The sequence below is a fragment of the Elephantulus edwardii genome, unplaced genomic scaffold (assembly GCF_000299155.1).
Source record: "Elephantulus edwardii isolate Elephantulus edwardi_28Jun2011 unplaced genomic scaffold, EleEdw1.0 scaffold00013, whole genome shotgun sequence".
Classification (NCBI taxonomy): domain Eukaryota; kingdom Metazoa; phylum Chordata; class Mammalia; order Macroscelidea; family Macroscelididae; genus Elephantulus; species Elephantulus edwardii.
In genome coordinates this window covers 987,194-1,012,676 of record NW_006399763.1, presented here as the reverse complement: position 1 = coordinate 1,012,676, position 25,483 = coordinate 987,194, and the positions used below count along the sequence as shown (strand labels likewise).

Genomic DNA, 25,483 nt, shown 5'->3' with positions numbered 1-25,483 from the left:
GTGTGAAAAACCTGAGAACAGATGCTTATGTAAGGAAAATGCTGTTCACTCAGTAAAGCGAAAAAAAAAAAAAAAAAGCACATAGATAATGCTGGCCATATATTGCCTTTCTGACATTTCCTTAGGAAACTGCAAGAGCCTCCCCTTCCCCCAATAAGACCATTGAAGTGTGTGTTAACTACAGAATACTAAATAAAAAAGTTTAGCCAAAACAAAAGTATAACTGATTTTATATATATCAACATTTATCTTGGCTTCCTAATATTTAATGCATGATTATGGAGGAATGTGGAATGATGAAGCTCATAGAATTTGAACCTTGCCTTGGTCCTTAAATTCAGTTGTTTTTGGTCAAACATTCTTCTAAGTGGAATAGCACTGGTCTGTCCATTTGCTGTACAGAGGTAACTCGTGGTTGCTGTGATGCTGAACACTGTGACACTGATATGTCAAATGGTAAATAGCTTGCCTCCCCAAACCCTATGAACTTGGAGAAATGATGAAAGTTATACAGGGGTTTAGGTCTTTAATTCATAGGGTTGCTATGAGTCATCTATGACTCGATGGCACTTAACAACAAACAACAATATTAATGAGAAATTTTCATTAACAACACCTGAATCCTACTAAAAATATTTAAAAAGGAAAAAACCTTTAATTAAATACATTTATTAAATAAAATGAATTGCTAAATGGAATTTAAAATTAACTTTTATTTCTTTTAAGCATCAAGAGTTTAGGGTCTAAGTAACAACTCTTCAAAGTTATATAAAAATCTGCTTAGAGAGCTTTAAGTCCATTTAAAATCACATAGTGGCAGCTATCAGGTCAGGTGGGAAAAGCGTGTCACAGATGATAATTCCAGTTTACTTCCATCTCCTTATCTTGAGATTCGGATTATAGTTTGCTAAACAAATTATCCATTAACTGGGTCTATATTTCTGAGAGAAAGGAAGGTCTGTAATTTATGGTCAAAATCAATAGCTCTATATTGAGGGTCCTTGTATTTCCTGGTCATCTTGGCACCCAAGTATGTTATGAGTTCACATCGTTCTACAAACTGGTCCATCTTCTTTTTATATTTTTTCCGTGTATATTCAGATCCTTTTGGATTGAATGCTGTAGAAAATGTCATAGAATCATGAATATTTTTGTGTTAAATTAGCAAGCCAGAGAAAGATAAATAAATGTATGACTGAGTTATACAGCTATCCAAAACCCTACTGCTATGAGTCAGTTCCAACACCAGTGACCTTCTGAGGCAGAGCTGAGCTGCCAGACAGGATTTCCAAGATTGTTAAACATTTTGAAGGCAGGCTGTCTCCTCTTCTCCCAAGAAGCCTTTACCTCACTGACCTATCAGCACCCTGATGCCTAATCCACTGGGTCACCAGAGCTCATGATTTATCTATGGCTAACAAAATATCCAAATCTCAAATAGGATTTGTGGATTATTAATGAATGATTGAAAACCCAACCTTTCTTTAAAATGAGTGATGATTTTAAAAAAAAAACACCCTACAACTGTTCGATTTTTATTTTTCCTTTAAAATATTTCTCATATATCTCACTAGCACATACAGTCACATACCAGCCCAACTCAACAACCCTATTTCTCACTGGTGAGTTCTGTGTAGAATATAACTTTTGGAAAAGACATACCTTTTAGATGAAATGCTATAAATAATAGTGCAGACCTTCGTATGCTTAAGAAGGGGAATTTGGGTTTTATGCATCCAACTGCATTCATTGCTTTAATTAGAGAAGTCGCAACACCCTGTAGATAAGAAACAACTTAAATCGTGTATATTTGGATTGGGCTTAGTGGTATAAGAAAATGCTATTTACCTCAAATAGCCTCCTGGGACTGAGGAGGGGAGTTGGAAGTAAGGACAGAAGACCACATATGCCAACGGAAGATAAATTGGAAAATTATAAATTGGCTATGGCCATTGGGGTGATGGGTTTCATTACACAATCTTACACTTGTTTGATATTTTTACTAATAAAAGTTAAAAAATAACAGTCAATAATCAACAATAAAAAGAAAAAAGCCGGGGTTTGAGTTGTCTTAGCCCATTCCAGCTTCAGTGCTCAGCAGTGACTGACTGCCTCCACTGTAGAATGCCCACTGAGAGCTGCAGCGAGACCAATTGCACTACAGCGAGGATTCTGGAGCCCAAAGTGGACAAAGGCTCCATAGGAAACATACCCTCTGGAAATTCTCTGGGGGACCCTCAAGTTTGCATTTTATGTAGAACAAAGTGACCACTAACTATGTATTGAAGAAAAAGAGGGAGCGTGGAAAACAAAAGGACAACTATATCAATCCACTATTACACAAATCTAAAGAGTTACACACAGAAGTCACTCTTGGATACCAGGGATGAGACGGGAGTGACATTGAATGGTAATTAATATACATAATGAAAAGACAACAGGTGGCACAGTACCACTGAGGATAGGCACAGATGTATAATATAGAAAGCCAACAAATGTCAGCAGTGTTACACAATAAAGAACTAAATTACATATCCACATGAAATGCAAATAATGATCATCTAAACTTAATACAAATATATGAGACTTAGCTACAGAAGTAGGGATATTTCACATTTCTAACAGTCACAAAATAGGTAAGGTTCAAAGTTTAAAGTCAGAATACTGTTTTGACACTTTCATTGTTACCAAAATAAAGTTAATTGCTAGGAAGAGTCACTGCACTCTTCTAATAGATATATATATATATACATGCAATAAAGAAGATTATGCAGCTGAACCTGTTCTAAGTATCCAGGCAATGGAAGACTGGTAAGAAGTATAGGTTCCTTTAATGGGGGAAGTTTGTTTGGAAGTTTTTGATTCCAGTATTTCAGTGGTGACCTGAGAACACAAAATTTATTAAATGCACTCACAAATATTTATGAATATAGAAGATCATAGGTAAGTTAATAACAAGATGTGTGCTGTTGAGTCGCTTGCAACTCAGTGACCCTATACAACAGCCCTAAACCTTGCTCTATCCTGTGCCAATCTCACCTTTTCTGTTACACCCATCCTGATTACCCCAGTCACTGAATCAGTCCACCTAATAGAGGGCCTTACCCTCCCTGTACTGTCCTTCCACCCTTTCAAGTATGATGTCGCTCTCCAAGGACCTGGCCTTCCTTAACATGTCCAAAGTATATTAAAGCCCCAGAATACTTGCCTCAAAGGTTCTGCTTGGTTTAACCTTCTCCAGGATGAACCTGTTCGTTTTCCTTAGCAGTCTATGGTATGTACATTCAGTACTCTGGCTTCACTGCTCAAAGGCATCAATTCTGTCTTCCCTAGTGGTCCAACTCTCTGATGCATAACAAGTGATTGCAAAGACCATGACCTCTTTTAGATGCACCTTAGTCTTCAGCACTTTGGAAAGGTTCTGGCTGCTGGTTCCAAGAGTGCTTAGTGTTGCTAAGCAAACTGAAGCTGTGAACAATCTCTTCACCGTCCATCCTGATGCTGCCAATTAAATTGGTCCAGTGGTGAGAATCTGTCGTCTTGACATTGGGCCTCAATCCATATTGAAGATTGCAGTCCTTGACCCTCTGCAACAAGCATTTCAGGTCTTCAGTTTCAACAAGTAGGGTTGTGTCATTTGCATAACGCAGATTGTTGATAGATCTTCCACCAATCCTGACCCCACATTTCTTACAGCACCCAGCCTCCTGGACAATCTGCATAGAGGTCGAAAAGGTATGGAGACAGGACACATCCCTGGCATATACCCTTCCCAATTTCGAACCACACAGTGCTTCCTTGCTCCATTCTGACGACTGCCTCTTGGTCCAAGTGTAGGTTTCACATTAGCACGATCCAGTGTTCTGGTATTCCCATTTTTCTCAGTCGGCCACACTTTGTTATCCACACAGACACCTTAGCATAATCAATGAAACAGACATTCCTCTGGTATTCCCTGCTTTCAGCAAAGAACCATTTAACACTAGCTACAGTATCCTTAGTACTACGACTTCTAAATCCAGCCTGGACTTCTGGCAGTTCTCTGCTGATGAGCTGTTCAAGTGGTTTTTGGATGATAATCTTCAGTAGATTCTTGCTTGCATAAATAAGTGGTATTATTCTGTAGTTTCCACGCTCGTTTGGGTCACCCTTCTTGGGGTTGGAAACAAGTATAGATCTCTTCCAGTCAGTTGGCCAAGTGGTGGTTCTCCAGATTTCTTGGCACAACCTGGTGAGCACATGCAGGGCAGCTTCTGTTAGCTGAATATGTCAATTGGTATACCATCTATTCCCGGGGCCTTATTTTTTGCTATTTCCTTCAAAGCAGCAGATAAAAGACTGAATTTGCTATCCTATTTTTTCCATTGGAGAAAATCACACATGGGCTGTAATTGAAAAATGCATGGCCACAGTTTCATCTGTGCCCCAAACCCTACTCACTCGTTCTTTCCATTCCCCTTTCATTTTGAGAATTTCCTTTATATGAATCGTTCCCTTGTATCTGCACTTAGACATATTAATACTTACCAAGTTTAAAAAGAAAAACCAGTCCTCAATTTGACATCCCTGGCAGTAACTTTCCTCTCCCCCCCCCCCTTAATTTTACTGTTAAGCTTCAAATGGTGAGCTTCCCTAAAGAATGCAAACTACTATACAAATTCCATTTGGAAGTGTGACAACCCACATATTTTTTCAAAATGTGTAAGAAGGAAACACGGGCTTCCAGTTTCTTTTGAAAACCAAATACCTGAAAACTTGAGTTAACACTTCCCTTGGGGGTGGGGCTATGCTCTCCAGTTTGGAGCAGTTTTCAGTTTTTCCACATCTGACTCACTTCCCTCATGAAACGAGAGCTTATGGCCACAAAAGCTCCTGAGTTCCTAACATCTGAACAGTAGGTATGCTCCTTACTTCCCATGTACACTCTGCAGGTGGCCTCCACTCTCCTGACTGAAACCAGTCTTGTCAAGATCACCAACGAACTGTACAGTCTAAGTCTGATAAACCCTTAAGCTCTTGTCTTGCTTGACTTCAAGTAACGTCATTGGCCAACCCTTCCTGGAGATAGCCTCTCTGTGTCCGAGTCTTCATGCAGCATCTGTGTGGATTCTTCTTTTTTCAGTCTCTCCTTTGACGACTCCTCTTCTAGTATATATTGGTATTTCTCAGATCTTGATCCTATCCCTCTGCTTTTCTACATCACCCTAAGTGAATTTGAACACATTAATCTCAGGAGTAAGTGACCTATTTGCAGAGTGCCAGAAATGTATCTTCAGCTGCTTATTAATGATACCTGGATTGCAATACACCTGAATGGAATGATTCTTGTTTTCCTTCCAAACAGCTTTCTTCCAGTGTTCCTGTCTCCGGAATGGCATCACTGTCCACATCCCTGACCCAAGTTTGAAACCTAGCATTCATCTTTGCCCTCACACAGTAAATTTTTCAGAGACCATAATAAGAGCAGAATGGTTGCTTAAGGTTTCTAAGGCTGTAAATCTTTACAAAAGCAGGTTGTCTCAGGCTGGGATATTCTAACTGCTGACCTTTGGGTTAGCGACCTAATGCTTAATCCACTCATTCAGTCTACTAAATTTCTCTTGAATCTGTTCTCTTGTCTCTATTCTAACACTTAATCACCAGAGACCACATCAAATTATTTTGTACAGGATACGTTGTTATTTGTCATTGAGTTGGTTCAAACTCACAATTGACCCCAAGTAACAGTAGAACTGTTTTCGGTGTTTTCTCAAGTGTAATCTTTAAGGGAAGGAGACCTGGTGATGTGCATTTTGGGTTGGACTGCTAATGGTAGAGTTTGACGTTGTAGTCAACTAGCTGCTTGGCAGAAGAAAGACGAGCAGTTCCCCTCTTAAAAATGTATAGCCTAAAACCCAGTGGAGGCTCATGATGAGTTAGAATTGACTGCTTGGCAGCTGACTGGGTTTAATCATAATCTGAGTAGATTGCAAAGTCTTTTCTCCCACACTGCCAACCTTTCAGTTAATAATTGAAACCTTAACAGTTGTACCACTGGAGCTCTTTACAAATACAAAACCAAGAAAACAACCAAACATACTGCCACTGAGTTGATTGCAATTCATGAACCTGCCACTGGGTTTTCCAAGGCTATAAATCTTTACTAGAGAAGACTATCACTCTTTTTCAAAATATGGGGTAAGTAGATAATTGACCTTAAGTTTGCAATGCTAATTCACAGTGCTAACATTGCAATATTAATTGCACACCTAATACACAGTACTAACAGAATGGCTTCCTTATCACTATATGGCTATCCTCCCAGCTCCCATTATAGTGCATGAAACACAGAAGATAGTAAATATATATTTGTGGCTTACTCAATTGTCTTACCTGAAAAACTTTTGGAGTTTTTCTTCAGTTTCACAAATATATATACGATCACGGTATTCTAAAGCATAGTTAATGTTACCTGGTATCAGGGCTTCGTATCTGAAACATAAATACACATAAAATATGATTTTATGTGTAATTAATATTCAATGCTATGTAAAGAAATATGTTAAAAGATTTTATTCTTTCTAAATATCTTGAGGAAGAAATAGAACAGCTTTCAATTAAAAGATTTTTAACCAAATTATTAAGTTTGGTCCACGAACGAGCCACATATTGTTACATGATCCACTTAGTCGAAGGGTCAAGACTTGCCTTTGTTTCCCATCCTGGTAGGTCACTGGACAATATCCTTGGAGCTCAGCACACTTAGGGAACCGAGACTTCAGCTCTGACAGAGTCAGTCTTTTGGGGATCATGTCTGCAGATGGGAGTGGATAAGGTGCTAATGGAGGCACATACATTTCTGGGTTCTCCAAGAATTTCTATTTGAAAAAAAAGGAAAATAGAGTATTGAAAACAGGAATTCCATACCAACCAAGTACCTACTGAAAATCATCTTCCCTTTTTCTGAAGCAGTGTCTAGCTAAGAGCTCTTCTCTGCTCTATAATAACATCTTTATTGGTTGGAAGCGTCTTATAAAGAATTCTATTCTCATTAATTCATACCAAAAAAAATGTTTGTGTTCCTACTATGTGCCTGGCACTGGAGAGTACAAACTGGCTTGTCTTCTGACTAGAGGTCAGTGATAGGTGACTTTTTTCTATAAAATGGAAAAGGTCGATCATATAAGTTCTGAAGTAACCTCCAATTTAAAAATTCCAGTATTAAAATTTAAGTAGGAAGAAATATCTTAAAATAATAAGAAGAAATGCTCTTAATGAAGGAACACAATTCTGAGAAATAAAGCATTGAGGTATTGCTTTCATAATTCTAGCTACAAACATTTTTATATCATAACAATATCTGAACAAACCTGTATTCATGTAAACAAAGCGAAGGCACACAGGGAGTTATGTTAGTAGAGATCTTTGGAAAGAACAGGAGACATACATCACCTCTTGCTTCATTTCTACTGTCTTAGACTTCCTTTCTGCAAGCACTCAGGATGGGTAACCATGGGATTAGCCTGGACATCACCCTCTGTCAGTGCGTTCTTGGCTAGGTTTCCCTGTTAGGCTCACCTAGGACCCTTCATTGACTTTGGGCTTATATTTTGTGTCAAAATTATGTTCAAAAGGCAATCTCCTGAACAATTTCTGAATTACCTCACTGGTCCCAGAGTCTCAGGTTCTAGTAATAATAATAATATGTGGTTCATGGCCTTATTTGAAGAATTCCAAGAGATCTTTTCTATCTATAGTATTAAGTATTTGGTGTTAAGAACAAACTTACATTCAGTTTTTCCAGAGAATTCATTTTATAGTAGTGCCCCCTGAACTCTGCAGCAAATTCCAAGGAGTTAGTGTTAGAGCAATCAAACAATTCATGCGATTCTGCTAAGCTGACAGGGCAAAACTGTCCAAATTCTCCCAGGTGAGAAACCAGTTCTTGAGGTGTGATACATAGCTTGTCAATGCAGGCAGATTTTCCTATTAACAATTAATTATAATTATTATATACACATATATATTCTTGAGGTGTGATACATGCCTTGTCAATGCAGGTAGATTTTCCTACTAACAATTTTATATATATGTAGATATATGTATATGTGTGTGTATAATCTCACACGTGCATATTAGTCCCTCTCAACACACGTACATACAAGCACATCTATTTAGGAAACCATGACCTTTTAAAATTGTGATTTAAGTGAAAGTTTGGCTTCACTGAATGGTTTTGCAGTGAGCCATTCATACAAGTGTTTTTTTTTTAATTTTATTTTTTACCACTGCTTTTTAAAAATTGCTATAATGCAATTACATAAGCACTTAATAAAGGCATATACAAATTACAACATTCCAAACAACAATAAAAACAAAATGTCATTGTCCTCTCAATACCTTTCCTATGAAGTTTTCACTAGTGAGTCTGTATCAATTTCAGACTTTTTCCTGCACTTTTGCACACACAGTTTATTACGGATGGGGATACAATGATGCAATCATCATTAGAATCCTCATTGCACTCTTACGTACAACATTCTCTCGGTTACACTTCTTAATATTACATCTTTTCTGTGGTCTCCAAAGTGAAACAAAGTCACCATACAATTGCCAGAGTCCTCTTGTAATTTTTTAAAGTCATTTAATTTTGTGTGTTTGTTTCTTATAAAACATATTTGCAATTAATAAGTCATTCTCCACCTTCATTTCTGTCACCAAGTCCATGTTTTCCAACTACTGATTCTTCTCTGTTCCCTATTTTTGCATTTCAGTCACCCATCACTGTTAATGCATCTTGACTGCATGTTCGATTGATCTCTTAACTGCAAAAGTTGGTAGAAATCTTCTATTTCCTCTTTGGCTCTGGCTGTTGGTGCATATATCTGAATGATAGTGGTGTTCACTGGACTTCTTTGTATGCGTATGGATATTAGCCTGTCACTCACAGTATTGGATTTCAAGATGGATCTAGAAATTACTTTTAACTATGAAAGCAACTCCATTTTTTCCTCACCTTCACATCTCTGGAGTAATATATGATCATAGACTCAAAATGCCCCATGCCAGTCCATCTCATCTCACCAATACCTAGTATGTCAATATTTATGCATTCCATTTCTTCTTTAACAATATCCCATTTTCCTACATTCATGGTTTTCACATTCCATATTCTAATTACTAATTTTTGTTTACTTCTTCCTCTATATTTCCATACCTGAAAGCTCCACCTCAGCTGCCCTATCTGTTAGTCTACGTGTGTTCTGTTGTACATAGGGTTTTCATAGGCCTATTATTTTGAAAGTGGATGGCCAATTCTTCTTCCTAGTCTGTCCTAATCTGAATGCTCAGATTTGGAGAAGTATCTGGTATGCTAATTGATGTATTTCACCTAACAGATGCTGCCCTAGATGTGCTCACCAAGTTGTGCCAAGAAATCTGGAGAACAACTACCTGGCCAACTGACTGGAATAGATCTATGTTTGTTCCCATTCCAAAGAAGGGTGACCCAAAAGAGTATGGAAATTATACAACAATATCATTGATTTCCCATGCAAGCAATATTCTGCTGAAGATTGTCCAAAAACCACTGGAACAGCACATCAGCAGAGAACTTACAGAAGTCTAGGCTGGGTTTAGAAGGCGTCATGGTACTAGGGATATTGTAGCTAATGTTAGATGGATCTTGGCTGAAAGCAGGGAGTACCAGAGGAATGTCTGTCTGTGTTTCATTGACTATGCAAAGGCATTTGACTGTGGATCATAACAAACCATGGCTGACTCTGAGAAGAACGGGAATCCCAGAACACTTGATCGTGCTAATGAGAAACCTATACTTGGACAAGGAGGAAGTTGTCAGACAGTGCAAGGAAACACTGCATGGTTCAAAATTGGGAAGGGTATACGTCAGGGGTGTGTCTATCTCCATACCTTTCCAACCTATTTGCAGAAGAGATGATCTGGGAGACTGGGCTCTATGAGGAGAACTGTGGGGTCAGTATTGGTGGGTGATGCATCAACATCTATGTTATGCAGATGACACAACCCTGCTTGCTGAAACTGAGGAGGACTTGAAGCGCTTGCTGCAGAGGGTCAGAGACTGCAGCCTTCAATATGGGCTAAGGCTCAATGTCAAGAAGACAAAGATCCTCACCACTGGACCAATTGGCAGCATCAGGATGGATGGTGAAGAGATTAGAGATTGTTAACAGCTTTAGTTTGCTTGGCTCCACAGTCAACACTCTTGGCACCAACAGCTGGGAAATTAAAAGACATACTGCGATGGGAAAGTGTGCTGTTAGGGACCTCTCCAAAGTGCTGAAGAGTGGTGTCATTCTGGAGACTAAGGTGTGCCTCATACAGGCTATGGTCTTTGCAATCACTTGCTATGCATCAGAGAGTTGGACAATGGCTAGGGAGAATAGAAAGAGAATTGATGCCTTTGAGCTTTGGTGCTGGAGAAGAGTATGGAATGTACCATGGACTGCTAAGAAAACAAACAGATTCATCCTAGAGAGGGTTAAACCAGGCTGCTCCTTGGAGGTGAGGATTCTGAAGCTTTGTCTGACATATTTTGGACATGTTGCAAGAAGGGACCAGTCCTTGGAGAGGTACACATCATACTTGGGAGGGTGGAGGGACAGCAGAGGAGGGGAAATCCATCTATGATGTGGATTGAGTCAGTGACTGGGGTAATCAGCGTGGAGGTGTTGGAGACAATGAGATTGACAGAGGACAGAGTAGGGTTTAGGGCTGTTGTACATAAGGTCGCTATGAGTCGCAGTCCACTCGACAGCGCATAAAACATTTTTTAAAATAGATGTCAGATGTAGATAGCTTTCTTTCATTTATTTTAGAGAAAGGTCAAGAAGCTATGTAGTCGGATTTTCTTCAGCCTCAGAAACCTGCTAGAGGGTTATCTTTAGGTCAGTTTTGATAGGATCAGGCAGTGAGGGGCTGAGTGAGTGCATGATAGACCCAACATTCACATCCTACTACAATGAAGGTAAATGGCAATCATCTTAATTGTATACTCCATGTGTCACTTCACAGACCAAAATGCCTGTACAATTACGCAAGCATTCTGTAAAATAACGTTTGTGAAATCTCAAACATTGCAAAATTATCCTAGAGAGAAATTATCATAATTTTTATGTGCTAGGGTCACATAGACAATCAAAGATAGCTTTTTAAGTCAGTAATTAGAACAAATAAGTATGCTGACAATAATTGGGTAATGGTATGTCTTTAAAACAGGTCCCTGAAAAATACAAGATTGAAGGGTCAAATTCAACCAGAGGTGACCTACTTCTTAAAAATAAATCGTTGATTGAAGGAACATTAGAAATACTTTTAAAAAATGCTTAACTTAGAAAACCTGCCATTAAAAACTGTGATACCCATCAACAAACGAATGGATAGAGAAGCTGTGGTATATATTTACACAATGGAATACTACGCTGTATCAAAAAACAAGGAACTTTAAAAATATATAAAATGGGTGGCCCTAATGGACATGATGCTGAGTGGAAATATATCAGTCACAAAAGGACAAATACTGCATAATGCCACTGTTGTAAAATGGGACTGACATTGGGATTGACAGGAGACTGAGAAAAATGGGATGAACAATGTATACTGCATTGAAACAGATCAAGAGAATTGTTTAAAAGAGATATATGATTAGGTATTGTCATGACAAGAGTCCAGAACGAAGGTTGCACACTGGAGTCCACTTGGAAAGAGGGATTGTATAACAATTAAAGAATTTTACTTTTCAAAGAGAAGAGAGAACTGGGGGAGAGAGGGAGGAGGTTGGGCAGGTAGAAAGTGCAACAATGAATGAATGGATGGAAATCCAAAGTAAACTTTTATTAAAATTAATAAAGAAATAGAACCCCACACCTCACACTATGCACAAAAAACAAGTCAAAGTGGATAAAAGATCTAGGACTAAAACCAAGGACTACAAACTTCATAACAGAAAAGCTTGGAAGAACGCTAGAAGGCCTAATCCACAACATGAACAGTCTTCCAATCATCCTGAAAAACTTATAACCAGGAGAGAATAAAATAGATGAATGGGACCTTCTGAGAAGAAAATTCCTATGCACATCAAAAAACCTTTCCCAAAAGGGTAAAAAGGAAAGCCACAGCTTGGGAAAAAAAATATTTGGTATTGACATGTCTATTAAGGAAGGGACTTATATCTATAATTTGTAGACTATTTCAGCACCACTATAAGACAAAAGCAAACAACCCAGTTGCAAAATGGGCACAGGATATGAATAGATACTTCACCAAAGAAGACATTCAGATGGTGAACAGATACATGAAGAACTGTTCAAAATCCCTAGTTCTGAGATCCAAATAGAAACAACTATGAGATATCGTCTCACCCCAGTAACAATAGCAGAATTCAGCAGAGCAGCAAACAAAAAATGCTGGCAAGGTTGTGGAGAACAGGGACCCTTATTCACTGTTGGTGGGAGTGTTAAATGTTGCCACCATTATGGCACTTTCTCAAGAAGTTGGAAATTGAAATACCATTTGACCCAACAATTCTACTACCGCAAATATACCCTAAATAAATCAGTATTGCCACCCAAGCAGATATATGCACACCCATGTTCATTGCTGCAAAGAACTGGAAACAACCGAAGTCCCCATCACCAAACGATTGATAGAGAAACTGTGTCATAGTCACACAATGGAATACTATGCAGCATGGAAAAAGAAGGAACTCATATATAAAATGGGTGACCCTGGCGGACATTATGCTGAGTGAAATATTTCAGTCATAAAAGGACAAATACTGCATAATGCCACTGTTACAAAACAGGACTGACATGAGGGTTGGGGAGAACTAAGATAATACAGCATAAATATGTACACTACATTGAAACAGATGAGGGAAAGAACTGTTAAAAGAATAAATGATTAGGTGTTAACTGCATGACAATAGTCCAGAATAAGAGCTGCATAATAAAATGGACTGGGGAGTGGGAAGGAAGGAAATTGTGCAACAATTAAAGAATTTTTTTTCAAAGAGAAAAGCAAACTTGGTGGGGGGGTTGGGAGGAAAATGTGCAACAATGAATGAATGGAAATCCAAGTTCTCTATAAACTTTCATTAAAATCTTAATTAAAATAAAAATAACAAACCAACTCTGTTACATGGGGCCACTAGGAGTCATAATCACAGCAGCTGATTTGATTTTTTGTTATATTTAATAAATTATTATGATTGTGGTAGGAAATGTTCAACAAATGATGGTAGTATTTTTACATTTTAGTTTTTTATTGTGAATGATGGTACTATTTTGAAGAAATATTTAGGGATTCCAAGATGGCAGTGGTGGTGGAAACAACGTGGTGAACTGTGGGAGCAGTGGACCACATGGAGGAGTGCTACCCTGGCCTTCTACAGACCTCTGTTTATTGATAATTGAAAAGTGAAACAGTTGATGACTGGTCTTCAAGGTGGATCGAGGTTCAACATCAGGAGATCAAGGATTCTCAGGGAGGAATGAGTGAGTCCTGTGGCTCACAGCCTCCTGCTGCCAAGCTCGCGCCAGTGCTGCAGCTCCATGATGGACACCCCCCCTCCCCCGAGGCTGGTACAGTGGAGCCGCCACACCACAGCAGAGTGGACTGGTTCTGGGGAGAATTCTTGGAGCCAAGATGGCAGCGGCGAGAGACAGGGCAGCAGGATAGGATTTCCTTGGGCAGGCCAGAGAAGATACAGCAGATATCCTCAATGCATTGCATCTTTTGATCTGCTGTCTGCCTTTGCCAAGAACTGTTTAGACCTGGGTGGGGGGTGTCTGTTCACTACTGTCAGGTCACCTTCTCCACATATAAAGGGGGAGGGCAGTGACACCTACTTCAGATTACAGTATGACCACTTATTGGGGGAGAGTACTGGAATTGGGGATGCTGTCTCTGGCCACATGGTCTTCAGTGAGGTACGGGGTGCAGACTTGGGGGTGGGGGTGGGGGACTGTGCCAGCCAGCCATGCGAGTGTGTTGCCCAGACCGTGAGCATTGCCAGTCGGCCTTCGTGGCAGGCAGTCGTTCAGCCCCTGGAGGGCAGCGGGGCAAGCTGTGCATTCGGCTCCCCCAGCAGGCAGCAGGGTGAACCATGTGTTTGGCCCCCGGCAGGGTGAGCTGGCCCTCGGGGTGAGCTCCTCAGCCCTTGGATTGTACCATCTGACCCCTGGCTAGAAAAAACTGCCTAGGGTATGCAGAGAATTTTATCGAGGCTGCTTTCTTCCACCCTCTCCCCCAGTACACCCGTAAGTAACACCCCCAAAGCCCTTCTATTTGTAACTCACAAGCTTGTTCTCTCTAGATTGGATCCCTTTTCTATAGGCAGCCTTAACACTGAATTTTACTCCAGCCTGATCCTGAACCCAGTTCCAGAGACAAAAAAGAAATACAGTGGCCAGTTAAGGAAGCAAAGGAGGATGGAGCCTCAGGGTTCAGTCAGCCATCCCCACTGGACCCACCTGGGAAAACACTTTGCAGTCCAGAGGGGAGTAAATGTCAGAAGAACATCTTCTAACAGAACAAGAAGGCAAGCAGCTTCAACCCAAGACCAGTAGCAAAGTGATAAAGTGTGCTGCCTTTCCCCCTTCACATCAATGCCCCTGTTCAGCATGAAGAAGCCAGAGAGTTTGTGCCCAATTCCCAAATGAGAAACCCAAAAGTGAAAAAAGACAGTTTGTTTAATCACCATTGAGTTTGTTTAATCACCATTGGACTATGCTTACCATTGCCCTGAATCATCTGGTCTCCGCTAGATCCTTTTCATTTCCTTCACTTGCTCCCCCCACCAGCCAAATTGTGCAGCATTGCAACTGCATCCCTGCAATTTTTATCGCTGCCCATCCTCACCCTTCTGCTCCCAACCCTCACCTCCATTTATCCCCAACATGTTTTTCCCAATAAAATAAAAAAAATGAACAAATTATTGTAGCATGAGGCAAATGTGCATCACACATTCATTACCATTAGGTTGCAACCAATTCATAGCTGACCCTTCAGTAGGATTACAGAGGCTGTAAACTGTACAAGAGCATAGAGCAGCTGGTGGAATTGAATTGTCTGCCTTTGAGTTGAAATCGAAAATTCTTAACTCACTTGGCCTCCAGAGCTCCCTAGCATATATAGACTTCACAGTTGTATTTTATTTCTATTTCTTACCTGATTTTATTTTTTCTAAATATAACTGGATACAGTTATTTATCATCTGGATGATCTTAACAACTTCATTCCATATCCACCACTTGCTGTGAAATCCATCAATCACATACCAGTTCTGATGTTGTTCTTGATAATACTGCCGAATATCACCTATGAGTTTTCGGTACTTTGAATTCTTAACAGCTATAATATGTGCACTATTGTGCAATGGATAAGAAAAACTAACAGAACAAATGAAAAATGCAGTTAATATGTTTCTCACACTCCATATGATTAATTTCTTTGTTACTGCTTTTATCATGTACATTACCTCTGTACCTCTTTTCTTTCCAGTATTAATCTTCTGAAAATCTCCTTAGAAGGTACATCCAACTCAAAGATGATCATGGGAATTATTGTTCTGGATTCCAAGAGATCTGTTTGATACTTTGTTACAGGGTATCCATCAATGACAACACTAACAAGGAGAAACATGAAGATGAAAATACGAGAATTTTTTTTTCCTCTTACAGTCTCCCTACTGTCTTCAGAAACAGTCTTTCTCTTTCGGAGTAGCCCTATGTCTTTCCTTAAGTAACTATTTACGTACTTTGCCATAAACCCTCTTTAACTTTACATCTTTACTCTCAATTAGCCAAGAATCAGATGGTGATCAACATATATACAGATCTTGCTCAGAGAATAAAGGATAGGAGAGAACTTAGACTTTAAACATTTAGATTTGTATACTTTGAGAGTTAAAACACACGTTGTTTGTTGTTATGTGCAGTCAAGCTGCTTGCGATTCATAGTGACCCGATGTACAACAGCTCTGAACCCTGCTCTATCCTGTGCCAACTTAATTGTCTGACACATCTACCCCCATTACCCAAGTCACTGAGTCAATCCATCTCATCCAGGGTCTTCCTCTCTTGTGCTGCCCCTCCACACTCCCAAGCATGATGCCCCTCTCTAAGGACTGGTCCCACCTTACAACATGTCCAAAGTATATCAAATGAAGCTTCAGAATCCTTGCCTCCAAAGAACCACCTGGTTTCACTCTCTTTTGGACAAACGTGTTTGTTCTCCTAGCAGTCCATGGTTTATATTCAGTACTCTTCTCCAGCACCACAGCTCAAAGGCATCTATCGATTCAGTCCTCCCTAGTCATTGTCCAGCTTTCTGATGCATAGCAAGTAATTGCAAAGATTATGGCCTAGATCAGGCACACCTAAGTCTCCAGACTGATATCATTGTTCTTAAGTACTTTGGAGTAGCCTCTGACAGCAGACTTTCCCAATGCAATTTGTCTTCTCATTTCCTAGCTGCTGGTACCAAAAATGTTGATTGTGGAGCCAAGCAAACTAAAGCTGTTAATAATCTCTTTACTGTCTATCATGCTGCTGCCAATTGGCCCAGTGGTGAGATTCTTTGTTTTCTTGATGTTGAGCTTCATAAGTGAAGGCTGCAGTCCTTGACTTTCTGTAGCAAGCACTTCAGGTCCTCCGCAGTTTTCAGCAAGCAGGGTTGTGTCATCAGCATAACGCAGATTGTTGATAGATCTTCCATCAATCCTGATGCCACATTCCTCCTCATAGAGCCCAGCCTCCTGAATAATCTATTCTGCATATAGATTGAAAAGATGTAGAGATAGGACACATCCCTGGCGTACACCCATCCCAATTTTGAACCATGCAGTGTTTCCTTGTTCTGTTCTGTTCTGGTGACTGCCTCCTGGTCCAAGTATAGGTTTCACATAAGCACAATCAAGTGTTCTGGGATTTCCATTCTTCTCAGAGCCAAGAGAACAAAGTTTGGGTTAGGAATATTTCTCAAGGTGGTATTTTTGCTTTTTAATAGTTTCAAGAGATCTTCTGTAGTTGCTTTGTCCAATATAATGCCATTTTGATTTCTTGACTACTACCTTCATGCTGTTAGTATGGGTCAAAGTAAAATAAAATCATTGTCAGCTTCACTTTTTTCAGCTTATCATGCTGTTACTTACTGGTCCAGTTCTGTTTTCTTAATATTGCAGTCTAATATAGTCTGTGACCTTAATCAGGTAAGTGCTTCAGATCTTCATTTTTAGCAAACAGAATTACCTTCTGCATATCCTAGTGGCAAGAAACTGCACTGCAATCCCGAAGGCATTCAGTTCTAAGCCACCAGCTGCTCCTTGGGAGAAGGATGGGTAGTCTCTTCCTGTGTGATTAATTGTCCATGAAAACTGTTTAGAGGATCGTTCTTACGCGACAGTACACAGCAATAACAACACATGTTGTTAAAAAGTCTTTCACTCAAACTTGCTTCTCTACATATACATGCATATACTTTCCCCCGCCCCAGCTTCTCAGATTATTTGCTAAGCACATAGGCTGAATAAGTATGGTAAAAGAATACAGCCCTGATGCACATCTTCGCTGATTAACTCCTTGTTCTAGTGGAATGGCTGCTGCTGCTTCTTGGTAAATGTTGTTACGTGCTGCCGAGTCAGAACCGACCCATAACTGACCCTCTAGTGGGTTTTCAGAGGCAGTAAATCACACAGGAGGAGATGGCCTAGCCCACAGAGCAGCTGGTGGATTCAAACTGCATGCTTTTGTGATGGCAGTGTTGTTCCTTAGTAGTTGTTGTTATATGCCATCGAGTTGTTTGAGACTCATAGCGACCTTATGTACAAGAGCTCTAAACGCTGTTCTATCCTGTGCCAACCTAGCCATCTCAAATGCACTTATTCCCCACCACTCCAGTCACAGAATCGATCCATCTCATCAAAGAACTTCCTCTCCTTCGTCGCCCCTACACTCTGCCAAACATGATGTCCCTCTCCAAGGACCAGTACCTCCTTGCAACATGCCCAAAGTATGTCAGATGAAGCTTCAGAATCCTTCACTCCAAGGAGCATTCCAGCTTCAGCTTTTCCAGGACAAACCTGTTTCTTCTCCTAGCCATCCATGGTATATTCAACAGCCTTCTCCAGCACCACAGCTCAAAGGCATGAATTCTCTTTCTGTCAACCCTATTCACTGTCCAACTCTCCGATGCATAGCACGTAATTGCGAAGACTATAGCCCTGATCAGGTGCACCTTAGTCTCCAGCCTGATGTCGTTGCTCTTCAGTGCTCTTGAGAGGTCCCTCACAGCTGACTTTCCCAATGCAATTCGTCTCTTGATTTCCTGGCTGCTGGTAACCGAGAGTGTTGATGGTGAAGCCAAGCAAACTAAAACTGTTATCTCAATCTCTTGACAATCAATACTGATGCTGCCAACTGGCCCAGTGGTTGGAATCTTTGTTTTCTTGATGTTGAGCTTCAATCCATATAGGAGGCTGCAGTCCTTGATCTTCTGAGCAAGCGCTTCAGGTCCTCCTCAGTTTCAGCAAGCAGGGTTGTATCATCTGCATAACGCAGGTTGTTGATGATTCTTCCACCAATCCTGATGCCACATTCCTCCTCGTACAGCCCAGTGTCTTGGATGATCTGTTCTGCATACAGATTGAAAAGGTATGGAGACAGAATACATCCCTGATGGACCCCCTTCTTGATTTTGAGCCATGTAGTGTCTCCTTGCTCTGTTCTGACTGCTGCCTCTTGGTCCAAGTATAGGTTTCACATTAGCACAATCAAATGTTCTGGGATTCCCATTCTTCTCAGAGTCAGCCACAGCTTGTGATACACACAGTCAAAAGGCATAGTCAATGAAGCACAGATAGACATTCTGATATTCTTTGCTTTCTGCCAAGATCCATCTAACACTAGGCTATAATATCCCTAGTACCATGACCTCTTCTAAATCCAGCCTGTACATCTGACAGTTCTCTGTTGACATATTGTTCCATATGTTTTTGGATCATTTTCAGCAGAATCTTGCTTGAATGTGATATCAATAATATTGTTCGATAATTTCCACACTCTGTTGGGTCACCTTTCTTTGGAATGGGAACAAATCTCCATCTCTTCCAGTCAGTTGGCCAGCTGGCTGTTCTCCAGATTTCTTGGCACAACTTAGCACATCCAGGGCACATGAGCCTAATTATTTGTTCTGGAATTCCCAGTATTTGCAGTGTTATCCATAATGTGACAGTCAAACGATTTTTCACAGGCAATAAAACATAAGTAAACTCTTTCTGGGGATTCACTTGAGGAAATGTTCTTTGAGAAGGCAACATGGGTTTACATCTCTTTTTTTTTCCATTGACCCTTCATGTGCCGAGAGAGTGAGACCTGAGAGTATTTGTAGTGGAGAAGTGAAAATTTCCGCTGTTCGTTCTTCTGCTACTAGAATAGAAGGTAGAGAGTTCTTGGGAAAATTTAGCAGGGCTCTGCAGGAATTTGGGACACACCACAGGTGTCCGCCTCTAGCCTGGTAATGCCTGGTACTGTCACGTCTACTTTTTGTGACAGTAGATGACTACAAAAGAACGCAAATAGCAGGTCAAACTCTGGAACAGGAGGCTGCCATGATCCAGGTGGATGGTGCTGGCAGCATCTTGGTGGGACCTCTCTTGCTAAATCCTGCCCCAAAGGCTGATTTCTGGGCACTTAGAAGTTTGTCATGACAACAGGTATTTAACAACCAAAGCACTTAACAGAGTCTTCCCCATCTCACTTTTTTCTATTCCTTTATCCCAGCTGTGGGTATAGGACGCATTTTCCTGGTTTTGGTTTTCTATCTACGAGGTAGCCTGTCTTTGAATTTTTTTCAAGAACAAAACCTGTGTTCTGTTATTAAGGGTATGGAACTAACATGCATATACAAAATGACCTTTCATTTTAACATTTTGACATGAAATTTTCAAGGTAAAATAGTTTCTAATTATTTTTCTAGTGAGAAATTTCTTGAAATATTTAACTCCAAATCCTGCCCTACTCCAGGACTCACTTACCCAGCAGTATTGCATACACTGTCCATCAGAGATATTTCCAAGGCTTGAATAGCCAGTTCATCAGGTGCTGTCAACCCTTTATGAAGGTGCCAATTTAGCATAAGTGCCAGCTCTGTTTCTGGTTGGTTGGTTAATATATAACGCAAAGCATCCCCAATTGATAAGCGTTTTAAGCCATACACGCTTGCAATATTTTTGGAAACTGGAAAACATTAAAATGTTGGGAAATAACTCATTTTAAAACCTCATCAGTTAATCTTGGTTTTGGATTATAAGTAATGATAGCAAGAATAAACTCATTTCACATTCCTCAAAGAAATTTGGTTTGTTGCTTTTTTAATTAAAACTGTGATTTTAACAAACGTTTACAGAGAAATTAGTTTTATTCATTCATTCATTGTTGCATTTTAGCATCTCTCCCTCCCTTCCCCCTTCCCTAGTTAACCTTTTATTATCATTAATTTATTATTGTATAAAAATAAATTTTGAAAATGAAAATTGTCATATTGAGTAATAATGTCAGTCATTATTAGTACTTTAAGTGATTGGCCTATTTGGTGAATGAGGTGACTCTTGATTTTTATTTTCATAATAAAGCCAGCATTTAAGTGTTTCTTTTTGCACAAGGTAGTAATATTTTTAAGATTACTTTAAGACCCCTTATCTGGACTATTTGTATTAAATATTATGTCTAAAATAAATACTTAATATTCCTGTTTTACTGCATTGTACCTGTTCATCTATTTACATAAAGGATGCATAAGTCACGTTGACATAACTTTCGGTTATTGTTAGCTGTCATTGAGTTAGTTGGTGTTGACTCAGGGTGAACCCATGTACAAAAGGACAAAACAAGACCTGCCTGCTTCTGCACCATATGCTGGACACTATTCTAGTGTAATCCACAGAGTTTTCATTTAATTCTTGGCAGTAGACTGGTAAGCCTTTCTTATTAGCCTGTCTGAGTTTGTTGGGTTTTTTTTGTTTTTTTTTCTATAATTATATTTTATTAATTTTCATAAACATTTACAGAGATTCTGGGCTTCCACTCATTCATTGCTGCACCACTCTCTCCACCCTCCTCCCAGTTTGTTCTTGTCCAAATACCACAGTGCTTGTCAAAGCCAGTTCTGATTAATCTTCTTTGTCAGTGTATCCTTTGCCATTCCCTATCACTCCTCCCTGAGAGAGACTTCACCCTGAGTCATAAGGAAAAGGGGACGGCGTATTCTCTTAGCTACTTCCTGCTGAAAAGGGACGCTGTGGGTTTCAGGGTGAAGATCTTCTCTCACTACTCTAAAGGGCCCCTTTGGCAGTAGGAAACACATAGACTATTATGGAGATTGATTTTGGATTTCAGATGCACTCTTATTGATTGTGCTTGGCTGTACATGTACATATCCTTCAAGATGTATCATGGGGGTGTTGCAACCTAGAAGACACGAATTTGACTAACAAGTTATAAGTACATGAGTCCAAAAATTATGGAAAAGTAAAAGAAAAGATTCTTTCATTGTTTTACAAACCCTCCCCCAGGTCCCCTCCACCATGCAGCCCTCGCTCTAGTCTCCTGTGATGACAGAGATACCCAGTTACATCTCTCTTTTAGACGGTTCTCTCCCTCCTCTGTTTCAGTGCAGTATACATTATTGAACCCATCTTACTCAGTCTCTCCCCAACCCCAAGGACAGTCCCATTCTACAGCAGTGGCATCATGTAATATTTGTCCTTTTGTGACTGGGATATTTCACTCAGCATAATGTTCTCCAGAGTCAACCATTTTGAATAATATTGCATGAGTTCCTTGTTTTTTAATGCAGCATAGTATTCCATTGTGCGAATATACCACAGCTTCTCTAGCCATTCGTTTGTTGATGGGCACTTAGGTTGTTTCCAACTCCTTGCTATTGTGAACAAAGCTGCAATAAACATGGGTGTGCATATATCTGCTTGGATGTCAGCTATGGTCTCTTCAGGGTATATTCCCAGTAGTGGAATTGCTGGGTCAAATGGTATCTCTATTTGCAACTTTTTGAGAAAGCGCCATACTGCTTTCCACAGGGGTTGCACCATTTTACACTCCCACCAACAGTGAATCAGGGTTCCAGTTTCACAACAACCTCGCCAGCATTTGTTGCTTGCTGTTCTGTTAAATTTTGCTATTTTGACTGGGGTGAAATGATATCTCATAGTTGTTTTAATTTGCATCTCTCTTAGGGCTAGGGATTTTGAGCATTTCTTCATGTGTTTGTTAGCCATCTGAATGTCGTCTTCGGTGAAGTGCCTGTTCATATCCTGTGCCCATTTTTCTATTGGATTATTTACCTTTATCTTGTTGTGGTGCTCAAGTATTTCATAAATTCTGGATATAAGTCCCTTATCTGATATGTTATTACCGAATACTTTTTCCCAGTCAGTGGCTTCCCTTTTTACCCTACTGGAGAAGTTTTTGGATGTGCATAGGGATTTGAGTCTTAGAAGGTCCCATTCATCTATGTTATCTTCTCCTGGTTGTAGCCTGTCTGAGTTTTGAGGTTCTGAGAAAACCTGTCCATCACGAGTGACTTTTCTGGTAATTGAAATATTGGTATCAGAGTTTCTAGCATCATAGCAACATACAAGTCAACACAGGATGACAAATGGACAAAGGGTTGTATACTTATACAGTTAGGTCTCAGTTAATCCTCTACGAAATAGATTTTTTCTTATTGTGATCTGAGTGAAGGTTTATAAAGCAAATTTTTCATTCAACTATTCAACCATTTTGTTCAATAGCACTAATTTCCATACCCATAATGAATCACGTTTTCCCACTTCCTCCTGTAATTCTGATTTTCATTAATCCTGCTATACTTCTTTTTATCTTCCCTTCTTCAGTGATACCATATTGATCATTTGTTTATTGAATATCACCATTCTGTTTGCCCATCTTCATGTTGTTAAGTGCTATCAAATAAAGACTCAGAACAACACTATGAACAGCAGACCTGAATCCTGCACTATCCTGTGCCATCTTTATCATCTCTGACACACTTGAGCCCTTTGCTGCAGTCACTATGTCATTAATTCCATCTCATTGAGGATTGTCCTCTCTTTCACTGACCCTCCTTTCCAACCATTATGTTCCTTTCCACATAACAGCCTCTCCTAGCAACATGTCCCAAAGTCAAGGAGATGGAGCTTCATCATCTTTGCTTCTAAGGAGCACTCTGGTCGTACTTTTTCCAAGACATACCTGTTCTTTTGGAAGTTCATGAGATCTTCAGTACTCCTCTCCAGCTCCACAATTCAAAGGCGTCAGTTCCTTTGTCTTTTTAATTGCCCTTATTAATCCTATTCTTTATTACTTAATCAGGCCATCTTTCTATGTGCCTTTTATTTATTTACACTAATTTTTTACTCCCTCTCCCAACTCATCCCTGGTAACCATCCAAAAGTGAGTCTGTGTTCAAATCTTCCCTTAGCTTTAAATGACTGGTTTTATACAATATCCTTTTGTAACTGACTCATTTCCTTTATCATAATGTCTTCTAGATGCTTCTATATTATACAGTGTTTCATGAATTATTTATTGTTCTTTAATATTTCATACTACTCCATTGTATGACTGTCTCAAACTTGTTTTAACCATTTGTCTGGTGATGCTTTCCATCTCTGTGCTATAGTAAATAATGCTGCAGTAAATATGTTGTTAGTCAAGTTTAACTCAAAGTGACCATGTGCACAACCAAGCTAAACTCTACGTGATCCTGTGCCATTTTCACTATCTCTGCTGTGCTGAAGCTCTATGTTGAGATCACTGTGTCAATCCATCTAGAGGATTGTCCTCTTCTCCTTTGTTGACCTGCTGCTTTTCTAAGCATGATGTCCTTTTCTGGGGACTGAGCATTCCTGATATTATAACCTAAATATGTGAGATGAAGTCTTAGCATCCTAGCTTCTGAGCATCATTCTCTTTGCTCTTTTTTCAACACAGAGTTGTTCATTTTTCTGACAGTCATGGTATATTTAATATTCTTTGCCAATACTGTAATTCAAAGGCATCCATTTTACATTGGTTTTCTTTATTCATGATGCATATGAAGCAATTGAAAATATAGCTTGGATCAGGTTCCTCAGAGCTTTTACATGGACATTCTTGCTCGTTAGAACCTTAAAGAAGTTCTTGATGGCAGATTTGTCCATTTGTTTTTTTTTAAGATTTGTCTGTTTGGTTTTTTTACTGTTGTTTTCTTAGGTGTTGATTGTAATACAATTAAAAGGAAATATTTTCCCATTTATTATGATATTATTTATTGGTTAAATTATAAGGACTTTTGTTATCTTGATATTGAGGGGCAATCCCTACTGAAGGTTGTAGTCTATCATATTCTTTAATATGTGCTTTGATCCTCCCATTCAACAAGCCTGGTATTTCATCTCCATATTGAAAGTTGTTGATGAGTCTTCTTCCAGTCTTGATGATAATTGTAATTCACTATGTAAATATCTTTTAGTGTATTTCATATAGCCTGGTTTTTCCGATTATTTGCTATTATATGTGGCATGTTCCATTATACACAGTTTCTGAGCGTTTGCCTGCAAACAGTTGGGTTCTTCATGTGTCGGTAAAGACACAGATTTCAGGTCTAACTGATTTGGCACACAGTCAAAAACAATCAAAGGGAAAGTTCCTGTGAGGGTGGCCAAGCTTTTAACCTCAGCTTTGCCACACACTCTTAAGATCATAAATATTTTTTTATTCCTGAAATAATTGTTTTTCAAATGTGACTGCTTATTTATTTTAAAAAACATCTTTATACACAGGGTCATAAATTATTGCCCTTATTCCTATTTTACGTTTTGCTCTGGATGTGGGATTTTACTTTACATGCCAACATACTATTCTTTGGGAAACGTTGTTGTTATGTACCATTGAGTCGTTTGCAACTCATAGTGACCCTGTGTACAAGAGCCCTAAACGCTGTTCTATCCTGTGCTAACCTCGTTGTCTCAAACAGATTCATTCCCACCACTCCACTCACAGAATCAATCCATCTCATCGAGGGTCTTCCTCTCCTGTGCTGTTCCTCCATTCTCCCAAACATGATGTCCCTCTCCAAGGACCAGTACCTCCTTGCAACATGCCCAAAATATGTCAGACAAAGCTTCAGAATCCTTGACTCCAGGGAACATTCTGGCTTCACCCTCTCCAGGACAAAACCTGTTTGTTCTCCTAGCAGTCCATGGTATATTCAATACTCTTCTCCAGCACCACAACTCAAAGGCATCAATTCTTTTCTGTCATCCCTATTCATTGTCCAACTCTCCGATGCATAGCACATAATTGCAAAGACTATGGCCTGGATCAGGCACACCTTAGTCTCCAGACTGACGTTGTTGCTCTTCAGTACTCTTGAGAGGTCCCTCACAGCTGACTTTCCCAATGCAATT

The 25,483-nt window shown here is 39.6% G+C and overlaps 2 protein-coding genes across 2 annotated transcripts in view; one reads left to right on the top strand and one right to left on the bottom strand.

The window, feature by feature from the left end:
• The window catches only part of LOC102870866 (RNA-binding motif protein, X chromosome-like), a 1,805-nt gene extending 1,648 nt beyond the window's left edge, over nt 1–157 (top strand). The window contains exon 2 of the mRNA XM_006881223.1: nt 126–157. Within this exon, the coding sequence (XP_006881285.1) occupies nt 126–157 (32 nt within the window). The remainder of the gene's footprint in view (nt 1–125) is intronic.
• Nucleotides 158–907: 750 nt separating this feature from the next.
• AK9 (adenylate kinase 9) overlaps nt 908–25,483 on the bottom strand; it is a 233,855-nt gene continuing 209,279 nt past the window's right edge. The window contains exons 31-39 of the mRNA XM_006881222.1: nt 20,051–20,252; nt 15,497–15,643; nt 15,187–15,407; nt 7,769–7,965; nt 6,688–6,857; nt 6,373–6,471; nt 2,781–2,883; nt 1,663–1,777; nt 908–1,119 (exon numbers count right to left, since the gene is read on the bottom strand). Coding sequence (XP_006881284.1) covers nt 917–1,119; nt 1,663–1,777; nt 2,781–2,883; nt 6,373–6,471; nt 6,688–6,857; nt 7,769–7,965; nt 15,187–15,407; nt 15,497–15,643; nt 20,051–20,252 — 1,457 coding nt within the window. The 3' untranslated portion in view covers nt 908–916. The remainder of the gene's footprint in view (nt 1,120–1,662; nt 1,778–2,780; nt 2,884–6,372; nt 6,472–6,687; nt 6,858–7,768; nt 7,966–15,186; nt 15,408–15,496; nt 15,644–20,050; nt 20,253–25,483) is intronic.